At 38.6% G+C, this 13,383-nt stretch overlaps 1 protein-coding gene across 1 annotated transcript; it reads right to left on the bottom strand.

Moving 5' to 3' along the window:
- Positions 1-10,513: 10,513 nt before the first annotated feature.
- On the bottom strand, positions 10,514-11,585 carry LOC131488502 (olfactory receptor 10G9). Its single transcript, XM_058690383.1, has one exon. The coding sequence runs from the start codon at positions 11,555-11,557 to the stop codon at positions 10,637-10,639; it is 921 nt and encodes a 306-aa protein (XP_058546366.1). The 5' UTR covers positions 11,558-11,585; the 3' UTR covers positions 10,514-10,636.
- Positions 11,586-13,383: the final 1,798 nt, after the last annotated feature.

The following is a 13,383-nucleotide window of genomic DNA, read 5'->3' as shown; positions in this document are numbered from 1 at the left end:
TCATGAAGGGGGAGCTGGAAGGTTTGCGGGATGAAGGTGCACGTGGTAGGCACATAGTGCACATAGTAGCCACAGAAACATACAACCTGTGTGTTTCAAGGTATAGTGATAAGCATTGTAAATCATAGTAATCTAGAGTGTGCACAATTGGCATAAGTATTGACATGCAAATCAACGGAGAAGAAAAGGACTCCAGACCCATACATATCACTCAGTTGATTTTTTTAAACACTTTTTAATTTAAATTCTAGGTAGTTAATATACAATGCAATATTGATTTCAGGAGTAGAATTCAGTGATTCATCACTTAACGTACAACACCCAGCGCTCATCACATCAAGTGCCCTCCTTAATACCCATCATTCATCTAGCCCATCTCCCACCCACCTCCCTCCACCAACCCCCAGTTTGTTCTCTATCATTAAGAGTCTCTTATGGTTTATTTCCTTCTTTTCTTTTCCCCCCACCTTCCCCACATGTTCATCTGTTTTGTTTCTTAAATTTCATATATGAGCAAAATCATATAGTATCTATCTTTCTCTGATTGATTTATTTTGCTTATTATGATACATTCCAGATCCATCCACATTGTTGCAAATGGCAAGATTCCATTCATTCTTTTTTGATGGCTGAGTAATAGTCCAGTAATATTCCATTGTGTGTGTGTGTGTGTGTGTGTGTGTGTGTGTATATATATATATACACATATATATGTATATATACCACATCTCCTTTTCCATTCATCAGTTGATGGACATTTGGGCTCTTTCCATAGTTTGGCTATTGTTGATAATGCTGCTATAAACATTGGGGTGCATGTGCCCCTTCAAATCTGTATTTTTGTATCCTTCAGATAAATTCCTAGTAGTGCAATTGCTGGGTCATAGGGTGGTTCTAATTTTAGTTTTTTTGAGGAACCTCCATACTGTTCTTCAGAGTGGCTGCACCAGTTTGCATTCCCACCAACAGTGCAAGACATTCTCCTTTCTCCGCATCCTCACCAACACCTGTAGTTTCTTGTGATACTCAACATCACTCACTATAAGGGAAATCAAAATCAAAATCATGATGAGATACAACCTTACATCTGTCAGAATGGCTAAATTAACATCACTCAGATGATCTCAAATCAAATCTGCCAAAACACTTAAAAGGGGATAAAGTAGTGCTTTCAACAAATGATGCTATCTACCCATCAATAAATACTGATCTTTGACTACTACTTTCCTGTATATACAACAGTTACCTTAAATTGGATTATTAGCTTTAATGTAAATGCTACAACTATTACATTTGTAGGGTAAAAATCATGAGAAAACCTTTGTAAATATGAAGCACTTATAAATTACTTAGAAAAGACATAAAAGCATGCACCATAAAAGTAAATAAAAATTAGATTTATTAAAATTAAATAAAAACTGTGTTCTCCAGATGATATTAAAAGGGCATGAGTAGGCAAGATACACACTGATATGCATATTAGTAATGCATGTGTCAAAGAAAAAATTTATATCCAAAATGTGTAAAGATATCTCACAAATCAATTAGCAAAAACAAATAACCCAATGAGAAACAGGCATAAGATTCAGCCACACACTTTGCAAATGAAATACGTGAGTGGCCAATAGAAAGATGAAAAAGTACTCAACATTATTAATCAGCAGTGATATCTAAATTAAACCATAATAAGATACTACCACACTTAATCAAATGGATAAATTTTTTAAAAACCTGACAATGTCAAATATCAGAAACGCTAGTGGATATATAAAATGATATAATCAGTTTGCAGAACAATCAGTTTCTTAAGGTATTAAACATCCACTTGTAATTTGACTTGCCTTTTTACTTAGCAATTCCACAATCTGATGTTTACTCAAGAGAATTGAAAACTTATGTCCACACAAATACTTGAAAATGAATCTATATAGCATTTTTATAAATAATATGCCCAAACTGGAAGCAATACAAATGTTAAACAATAGGTGATAAATTGTGACATATTTACACAATAGACTACCATTCAGCAAGGAATGAATTATTAATAGGCACAAACACACCAATGAGTGAGGAAAAGAAGGATGAGCGGAAGAAGCCAGTCACAAAAGTGTATGTACTATATGATTAGATTGTAGGAAACTCAAAAAAACAGATCTAACCTGTAGTGAGAGAAAGCAAATCAATTGGTCTCAGGTTGGAATAACAGAAAGGACACAGGTATTCCACTGTGGTGATGGGAAGGTTTTTTATCTTGATTGTGGAAGTAACCAACATTTGTTAAAACATCAAACCGGGTGCCTAAAATGGATACATTTGACATATGCAAATTATACCTTTATATCATTTTTTTTTCCAAAGCAGGCAAGGAGAAAAGTTAAATTACAAATTAAAAACAAAAAAGAGGAACCATTATTTCTACACAGCCATAACAAAGTAGCTGTCAGACTTAAGCTCCCTCTGTAAGGAGTATGAACTGCATAAAATATAACTGTGCACTATAAAAATTACTAAAGAAAGTTCCAAAGTTGAACAAAATGATCCCAGATCGGGGCGCCTGGGTGGCTCAGTCGGTTGAGCGTCCGACTTTGGCCCAGGTCATGATCTCACATCCGTGGGTTCAAGCCCCGCGTCGGGCTCTGTGCTGACAGCGCAGAGCCTGGAGCCTGTTTCAGATTCTGTGTCTCCCTCTCTCTCTCTCTGACCCTCCCGCATTCATGCTCTGTCTCTCTCTGTCTCAAAAATAAATAAACGTTAAAAAAAAATTAAAAAAAAAAAATGATCCCAGATCAAAGTATAAGAAGGAATAAAAAACACTGGAAAGGGAAAATATAAGTAAATATAAAACACTGTTGACTATTTAAAGCACCATAATAATACAAATCAATTAATTAATAAAGCACCAATAATAATGTCATGTAAGGCCTATAATATATTTAGAAATAAAATATAGGACAAAATATAAAAGTATGTAAGATGCTACATGGAATCAAATGACTGTAAGGGACTTGGGTTATATAGGATGTGGTAAAAGTGCTAATTTAAGTAAATTATAAAATTAAATATTATATTAAATATCATAAAAAGATAATAGAAAAAGAAAATGCTTAAATAACAAAAAAGCAAATAAAATAATGAAAAAACTTGATTAATACATTAAATACTTTGATTTATACAAAGGAAGACAGAAAAAGTACAGGAATAAAGAAAAAAGAATTTAAGGTATGAACTGAAAACAAGTAGCAAAATGTTCGACTTAAACCTAACTATATCAGTAATTACAGAAACAGTAACCACGGCAAATAAAATAAAAATATCACAGACAGCCTTAAAATTCTTAATCATATCTAGTTCATAAGAAACTGCATTAAATACAAACAATGGAAATTAAAAAATGGAAAGCAACAGAGTAGGAAAAGAAGGATATTTTTTAAAATTTTTATTAAATGTAGTTGACATACAATATTAGTTATAAGTGATTTGACAATGATCTGCAATAGGAAATGCTCACCAGGGTAAGTTGAGTCACCATCTGTCACTATACAAAATTATGCATATGCTCTACTTCTAATCCCCATGACTTACTATTTTATAACTGGAAGTTTTTACTTCTTTATCCCCTTCACCTACTTTGCTCATCCCCGCACTCCCCAGCTGCCCGCCCCCCACTCTGACACCACCAGCTTGTTCTCTATTTGAGCCTGTTTGCTATTGGTAGAGCCTGTTTCTGTTTTACTGTTTGCTTGTTGGTTTGTGCTGTTTGTTTTGTTTTTTAGATTTCACACAGAAGTGAAATCGCATGTTATTTGTCTTTCTCTGTCTGACCTGTATCACTTAGCATAATACCCTCTAGGTCCATCCATGTTGTCACGAATACAAGATTTCATTCATTTTGTGGCTGAGTATGAAAGGCATTTTATAAAGATAAAAGAGTCAATTTAACAGGAAAATATTAAAAATCCCAAATTCTTATGAACTTGGCAAAAGAGCTTCAAAATATATTTCTTGTGAAAATTGCTATTAGTAAGTTATTCTTCAATGAAATAATATTTTAACAGCTGACTGAGCCTCAGCAATGATACAAATCAACAAATATTGAAATAAAGTGCCAAGATTGCAAGGAAGTGGCTGTGAAGAGCGTGAGGAGGTAACAATCAAGAATTATATGCTAATAAATACAGAGAACAAACTGATAGTTGCCAGAGGGGCTGGGGGGTGGGTAAAGTTGATGAAGGGGAATAGGAGGTGAGGGCTTCCAGGGATGGAATGAGGAAGTCAGGGGATGAAAGGTGTAACATAGGAAATATAGTGAGTGTGATATTGTAATAGCCTGTGTGATGGTAGATGGTAGCTACACTTATGGTGAGCAGACAATAATGTGTAAACGTACAGAATCACTAGGTTGTATACCTGAAACCAATACAACATTGTGTATCAACTGTATTTCAATAAAAAATAAACATAATTGAATGCTAAGCAATTATCAAGAATGAGTGTGAAATACTAGACTCCACACCCGAAAAACAAATAACCCAGTGAAGAAATGGGCAGAAAACATGAATAGACACTTCTCTAAAGAAGACATCCGGATGGCCAACAGGCACATGAAAAGATGCTCAACGTCGCTCCTCATCAGGGAAATACAAATCAAAACCACACTCAGATATCACCTCACGCCAGTCAGAGTGGCCAAAATGAACAAATCAGGAGACTACGGATGCTGGAGAGGATGTGGAGAAACGGGAACCCTTTTGCACTGTTGGTGGGAATGCAAATTGGTGCAGCCGCTCTGGAAAATAGTGTGGAGGTTCCTCAAAAAGTTAAAAATAGACCTACCCTATGACCCAGCAATAGCACTGCTAGGAATTTACCCAAGGGATACAGGAGTGCTGACGCATAGGGGCACTTGTACCCCAATGTTTATAGCAGCACTCTCAACAATAGCCAAATTATGGAAAGAGCCTAAATGTCCATCAACTGCTGAATGGATAAAGAAATTGTGGTTTATATACACAATGGAGTACTACGTGGCAATGAGAAAGAATGAAATATGGCCCTTTGTAGCAACGTGGATAGAACTGGAGAGTGTGATGCTAAGTGAAATAAGTCATACAGACAGAGACAGATACCATATGTTTTCACTCTTATGTGGATCCTGAGAAACTTAAGAGAAACTCATGGGGGAGGGGAAGGGAAAAAAAGAGGTTAGAGTGGGAGAGAGCCAAAGCATAAAACTGAGAACAAACTGAGGGTTGATGGGGGGTGGGAGGGAGGGAAGGGTGGGTGATGGGTATTGAGGAGGGCACCTTTTGGGATGAGCACTGGGTGTTGTATGGAAACCAATTTGACAATAAATTTCATATATTGAAAAAAAAGAATGAGTGTGAAATAATGATATTTGGAGACATTAAGAAATGGAAAGTTTTTACCACTACTAGAACCATAAGTAACTTAAAAATATACAACACAATAATAACTTATCCTGAAAGGACTATTTGAGAGATAGGAAGGAATAGAAAGCTTGTATTATTCATACATTGTATGTAGTAATTATTATGAGTTGTGTGGTTGAAGCAAGCTTTTGTTACCTGTACACGTAATTTTCTTTATTTTCACCTGGTAATTCAATCTACTACCTAATCTGTGTTAGATGCATGTAGTTTACTGTAGCACCTCATATATACTTGAGGACACTGTAAGATTCATTTGTTTACTTATGTGTTTCCCATTGGACTCTGGAGTTCTGGAGCACAGATTCTGTCTTAACACTGTATTCCCTGTGCCTTAAATATAGAAGTCACTTAAATTGTCGAAGGACTTATGGCATTGATTAATTATTTGAAAAAGCATGACTGAATGAACAAGTATCAGCATTGGAATAATTTTAAAAAGTCACCTGGGGCACCCGGCTGGCTAAGTAGGTTAAGCATCTGACTTCCGCTCAGGTCAAAATCTTGTGTTTCATGAGTTCGAGCCCCACATCGGGTTCCACACTGACAGTGTGGAGCCTCTCTCTCTCTGCCCCTCCCCCACTCGTGCTTTTCTCCCTCTCTCTCTCTCAAAATTAATTAATTGATTGATTGATTAAAAAGTCACCCTGTTTATTCCAGATTTGAGCAAGATTCTTTCTGTATTAGTTATTTACTTCTTCCAACTGAGCTATTACTTCTATAATAGAGACCATGTTCAACTACCAGTAAACTCAGAAAATATAGCTTCAAGGAATCAACCAGACACATCATGCTATTACCAAACAACATTTTAAAAATTCAGGTTAGCAGTGCAATGGCATCACTAAGAACGAGCCTCAATACACAAGTTCAATACTGCAGAGCTGCTATTTTGAAGAAAAACCTAAGAGGATACATCAGAATGTGGCTCAATGTGATGAGAAATTTGCTCAGATTTCATCATTCGTTATGTGGAACACGAACACCAATTTTCCAGTATTTTATTCTTTTTTTCATTTCCCCCCTTTTAAAAACAGTCCTAATAGCTCTTGGGGCATAATCACAAAACAATGAAATATTTACAAAATAAGGTTGTCCCAATTATTATTTGATAATGTAAAGGATTCATTATTGAATATTAAAATTATCCAACATTTTTTATTTTTTAGAGCTTTCTCATGCCCTCTTTCCTCCATCATCTTTCTCCATTTCTTCTCTTACCCCTTTTTCAATTTCATGAATAAATATATGAGTAGAGACTATGGGAAAACCTTCGAGTTTCGGGGTAGCTTTTATGTTGCCAATCATACCACAGAGAGACAAATGTTGAAGAAGAGGCAAAAAAAAAAAGTTTTGGTTTGGACATGCAAAGTTTGATGTAGTAGCTTTAACTCCAAATGGAAAGATCAAATGAACTAAAGTTATCAGGGACTTGAACAAAGAAGGTAGAACTGCATGGAGGGAAAGAACGCATCTGTTTAGGGATGATGTCTAATATTATGAGTGTAGATCAGAAGCTGGGTCCCTCAAAAAGTAAATATTTGGAAATAGAACAGGTCTGTAGCAGGGAGAACATGCTAAAGAAAACAGACCAAGATTTATATCAACAGATTACTACAGAGCTATGACAGTATTTTTCCTAGAGGAATCCACAGCTTAATGTGGAATATGTAAATAAACAGATGGAATGATACCAAGCGATGAAGGACTTACAACCTCAGTTAGGTGGAGGTAGGGTAGATAATACACTTTTCATAGTCTATGAGGGAAAATGTAGCTTCTTAAAAAATCCTACATTGGATATAGAAAAGGTACATAACTATTCAAAAATCTGTTTTGTTATTCCAGTAATTATTGATGTTCATTGACATTGCTCTGCTCCTCACAAAATGGAAAGTTCCTGAAATTAGCAATCATAATGTATAGTAGAATTTAACACCAATGGGCTTTAGTGCCAGATAGTCTGAAATTAAACCATATGCCTTCACCATATTCCTTACTAGTGTGTGAATTTTACCAAGTAATTTAACCTTCTTCATTTTCTCAATGTATGTAATAACGGAACCTATCTCACAGATGCTGAGAATATTTTGGGGTGACAGTGGGGTTCGTGGGGTCCGGAGCCAATTGCCAAGAAGGAATTCTTGAAGATGTCTTTGGTGCAAAAAGGTGATTTTATTAAAGCACAGGGACAGGACCCGTGGTCAGAAAGAGCTGCCCAGGGACCATCAGGAGACACTGGTTATATACTATGGAGTTGGGGGAAGTAAAGTCCAGGGGAAGTTTCCAGTGAGATTTGCATATACTAAAGAAGGCTCACAGGATCCTGGAGGCCCAGATATTGTCAAGCTAAGGCTGTTTGTCCCTCTAGCAAAGAATTAGCATCAAGACAGTAGGGAGTTCTGGAGAAATGTTTTACTCTGTCTGCCTCAAGTATTTGTCAATGGGCTGCAGGTTATACAGAAATTTAATTTTATCTGGAATTTCTGCCTTTTTTCCCACATCAATAGAGTTCATTTAATAAATTAAATTATTAATTTATGAAGTATCTAGTATATCCCAAGCTCAATATTGTTTACTATTTCTGCCTCTGAATTATTCTAGAATAATTCCATTTATTATATATGTTTTTTCATTTATTATAATTTTAACCCTTTAAGTATTTTCCTACAGTTAAATTCCTTGAAAATAGTAAACATAGGAGTACCACATTTATCAAAATAGTTAATTAATCAGAATGATTAAATTGTCCACAATTAGCTACAGTCATTTATTATGTATAATTTAAGGTGATTTAAAAAAAGCAACATTCATGCGTCTTCAAAAATACTATTTCAGCGGCTGGGAATCATGAAAACAATTTGTGTAGAGAATAATTCTGAGAATCAGGCTATCTGACTGGTAGCCCCAGGATTGAATTTGAGGACTTTAGTTAAGATTTTGTAATGAATCAGGAGTACCTGGGTGGCTCAGTTGGCTAAGTGTCCCACTCTTGATTTTGGCTCAGGTCATGATCTCACGGTTCATGAGATTGAGCCCACATCAGCCTCTGTGCTGACAGCATGGAGCCTGCTTGGGATTCCCACTCTCTCTCTCTCTCTTTCTCTCTCTCAATTCCCTTCCCCCACCCTTTTTCAAAATAAATAAATAAACACTTAAAAAAAGAATTTATTATGAATCAGTGTCACTCAAGCCACTTCTGTTTAATCTCATTTAGGTTTCACTCTTATGTGGATCCTGAGAAACGTAACAGAAACCCATGGGGGAGGGGAAGGGAGAAAAAAAAAAAAAAAAAAAGAGGTTAGAGTGGGAGAGAGCCAAAGCATAAGAGACTGTTAAAAACTGAGAACAAACTGAGGGTTGATGGGGGGTGGGAGGGAGGGCAGGGTGGGTGATGGGTATTGAGGAGGGCACCTTTTGGGATGAGCACTGGGTGTTGTATGGAAACCAATTTGACAGTAAATTTCATATATTAAAAAATAAATAAATAAATAAATAAATAAATAAATAAATAAATAAAAAAGAAAGCAATGCATATGAGAGCACTGGGTGTTGTATGGAAACCAATTTGACAATAAATTTCATATATTAAAAAAAAAATAATAATAATAATAATAATCCTCATAACAGTATTTTGAAGTCTTTATTATTATTATGTTAATTTTATTTTAGAGAGAGAGAGAGAGAGAGCACCCATGGGAAGGCTCAGAGAGAGAGAGGGAGAGAGAATCCCAAACAGGCTCCACGTTATCAGCACAGAGCTCAACTCTGTGCTCATGCTCAACTCATGAACCATGAGATTATGACCTGAGCTGAAATCAAGAGTCAGACGCTTAACCAACTGAGCCACCCAGGTTCCCCGAGAGAGAGTCTTTTTTTTTTTTGAGATAGAAAATTGAGGTACACAGCATAAAATTATTTCCAAACTCATGTGAGCCAATATTTGTTTTTGTTTGGATGCAAATACAGCATTTCATCCATTATATGTGGAAGCCCACAGGTATGAACTATGTAGCTCGACATTAAGTATTTTTACAGTGTTTTGTCCTCACTAGACTTTTTTCCTGATTTGGAAAAGAAATATGTTGAAACCCCATGATGACACGTTCCTTAAATATATTTTCACTTTTCTACCTTTTACACGGGAGACATCACTGGCCCCAGCCTGCGGTGTGGGGTGCTCCTGTCCTAAAGCAGTTTGTAGTTGGGTGCAGCTAACTTTCCAAGACCCTGGGATGGTAGGAGAGGCAGCTACCTGGGCAGATGACCAGCAGCCATCAGCTGTAGTAAAAGAATCCAGCATCAAATGGTTCGATCTATCTGCTATCCAATACTATCTGGTCAGCTAGCATGGGAATTCAAGGTCAGAGTATGTGACGGAGACGACTGGTTTCTGCCCTCAACTTCATCCTCATCTGCCTCACCCAACCAGGGAAACTGCAGGGCTCTCACAAGGTGAAGTCTGTTCGCAGTCACTGAGAAGAGCACGTCAGCACCACAGCCTGTCCTGGCAGACCCGCCTAGGGAGACAATGAGCTGCTCTGAGCTTAGAACTCTTGTAGTATGGGCATGGTTAGCACGGTTGTGATGTACCAGGAAGAGGGGTGGTCACACTGGGACACCCTCACACCACACACACACACACACACACAGCCACTAACAAGACTGAGAAAGCAGTCCGTTGTGCCCTTGCAACCATGAGTAAGTGATGCTGATATTTGTTGCTGCCCTTGAATGGTATGCCCAGGATTGTAAATTGTTGTGTACATAAGACTTCAGCAAAAAAAAAAAAAAAAAAAAAAAAAAAAAGCATATTATAGACTTAGGCATGTGACCTAACGCAACCCTGTCTGTCCAACATCCAACCAGAATACTTAACTTTTTTTAAGAAGGCAAAAACAATGGTATATGGATTGTATCTCAATGAAATGGAAAAAAAAAGATAAACCTTTTACAGAGACATGCATTGATAGATCAAAATTTAAGCAAGTTCATCACAAACAAAAATTTAATTGTGATTTTTGAAAATTCCTCAGACAAATCCATGAAACAAATATTGCTGAGTAGATGGTTTTGGACAACATTTAACACTGAGCTACACATGTAATAAATTTCATGGTGATGACTAAATTATGCCACTACTTTTTTCAACAGGCATATCTACTTTCCAGTGTTTATTTTCTCTGAGACTACGTTACTTTGTCTTTAAGCTTCAATAGAGCTTTCTTCACTTCCTTGTTCCTCAGGGTGTACACCACAGGGTTTAGAAGGGGAGTCAGCACAGTGTAGAAAACTGCCACAGTCCTGTCCACAGCATCCTTGGAGCCTGGCCTCAGGTAAACAAAAACACAGGGAACAAAGAAACAAAGGACCACAATGCAGTGGGAGGTACAGGTCTGAAAGGCTCTGCATCTCCCCTCAGAGGTGCGGATCTTCAGGATGGAACAGACGATGGACACATAGGACAGCACTATCAGGAGAAAGCAGCCTGAAGCCACTACTCCGATGTTGACAAAGATCACCCTCTCGTTCGTGGACGTGTCTGCACAGGCCAGTCTGAGGATGGGTGGTCCGTCACAGAAATAATGCTGGATCTGGCTGGGCCCACAGTAGGGCAAGCGGAAGGTCAGTGTGGTCTGGACGGCAGAGTGCAGAGAGCCGCTGAGCCACGTGGCGGTGGCCAGGAGGGCACACGCTCTCCCACCCATCAGGCTGGCATACCTGAGCGGCTGACTGATGGCCAGGTAGCGGTCGTAGGACATGACTGTGTAGAGGAAACACTCGGTGCTCCCCAGGAAGTGAAAGGAGTAGAGCTGGGCCACACAGCTGTGAAAGGAGATGGCCCCGCCTCCCGGGGAGACCAAGGGCATCAGCATTTTGGGCACCGTGACGGTGGAGAACCACATGTCGATGAAGGACAAGTTGGCCAGGAAATAGTACATGGGAGTGTGGAGGTGGGAATCCACCGTGATCACCAGCAGGATGAGGAGGTTCCCCACCACCGTGAGTACGTAAGTCACCAAGAAGATTCCGAAGAGGGGGATGTCCAGTGCTGGTGCATGGGGAAGACCCGTGAGGATGAACGTTGTCACTACGCTCATGTTTCTCATTTTCCACGCCTTTGGCACCTCTCCCTAAAGAAGAGAGAGAGAGCACCCAGCATTTCACTGAAAACTGAAAACCCATTTTCATGTGGCAACTGCATCATCCATAGTAGATCATCCTAAAGTTAACCTCAACTTTGCCTGTTACAAAACTTATTTGGTAAAAATGATAGAATGATCCATCATCATCCTCTCTCCCCCCACACACGCACACAAAGGAAGGTGCACACAGATGTATGCAGTAGAAAGTCAGAGAAACCCATTGTATCAATCTCTATTTATGTATCATAAATGACCACACATTTAGTAGCACAAAACAATGCAAATGTCCATTCCTACAGTGTTTTAGTCAGGTGAGTGGGGTGTTCTGCTCAAGGTTGAAATCGAGATGTCAGCTGAGTCTGGAATCTCATGAGAGGCTTGGGATCCGCTTCCAAGCTTATGGAAGTTGTTGGCAGAATTCTGTTCCTTGCACATTTAGGACTGAGGTCTCTGTCTTTCCTGCTGCCCCTTAGCAGAGATCATTACTCTCAGCCTTACAGTCCAACCTCCAGTCCTAACCACCTGGCCATCTGATAACCCCCTGGCAGCTTACTTCTTCAAAGCCAGTAGAAGTTCTCTTGAGTTTGCTGTGACAAAAGTGTGAGGTAACAGAATGCATCAAGAGTGATATGCCATCACAGCCTTGGGTCTCACCCACTCAAAGGGAGGCAATTTAGCAGGGAATGTACACAGGGGACAGCAATCTGGGCAGCCTTTCGGAATTCTGTTTTCTCTCCAGAGTCCATGGGGAAACTTAAAGAACCAAGAATTTAACATTGATAGCAGCGCACGCTTCAAAATCTACGTTCGGGGGGCGCCTGGGTGGCGCAGTCAGTTAAGCGTCCGACTTCAGCCAGGTCACGATCTCGCGGTCCGTGAGTTCGAGCCCCGCGTCAGGCTCTGGGCTGATGGCTCGGAGCCTGGAGCCTGTTTCCGATTCTGTGTCTCCCTCTCTCTCTCTGCCCCTCCCCTGTTCATGCTCTGTCTCTCTCTGTCCCAAAAATAAATAAAAAACGTTGAAAAAAAAAAATTAAAAAAAAAAAAAAAAAAAAAAACAAAATCTACGTTCGGTACGGCCGAACAAATCTCTGGGATCCTTATAGGTAATCTGGCAATAGTAATCCCAGCTGAGAAATTACAACTATTAAATAAGACAATAGATGCGAAGTCATTAATAAAGTGTCTGACACTTGATACCTGCTCAAAAAATGATAATGAATCATACAAAATTGTTGCCTTGTAAGGCAGAATTACCTATCTCTATCTATCTATCATCTATCTATCTGTGGAGAGGGAGGAATAGGAGGGAGAATAAATTCTCTTTCTACTGTAGAGATTTCTCAATTTCAAAACTAGGTCTTTGAGGAATATTTCATGGCTAGTATTGGGACTGGTGTCTCACTACCACCATCACCTGCTTGTAAAGGGACTTTCCTCAGAGGAGACTGAGAAACTCAACTCCATGACATGGACATCCCTACAATCTTCCATACGATCCAGAAGGTACCAAGCCTTGTACACTGCTGGCTCAACACTTCTCTTACACTAGACGATCCTTTATGAGGCTCTAAGAAGATAAAATTCATTTGTGTTCTCCCAAACAGAATCCGCTGGCAGTTTTCTTTTTCTTTTTCTTTTTCTTTTTCTTTTTTTTTTTAATTTAAATCCAAGTTAGTTAACATGTAGTGCAATAATGGTTTCAGGAGTAGAATTTAGTGATTCATCACTTACATATGACTCCCAGTGCTCATCCCAACAAGTGTCCTCCTTAATGCTCATCACCCATTTAG

The sequence above is a fragment of the Neofelis nebulosa genome, chromosome 10 (genome assembly GCF_028018385.1).
Source record: "Neofelis nebulosa isolate mNeoNeb1 chromosome 10, mNeoNeb1.pri, whole genome shotgun sequence".
Classification (NCBI taxonomy): domain Eukaryota; kingdom Metazoa; phylum Chordata; class Mammalia; order Carnivora; family Felidae; genus Neofelis; species Neofelis nebulosa.
This window is presented reverse-complemented; position numbering and strand designations above follow the sequence as displayed.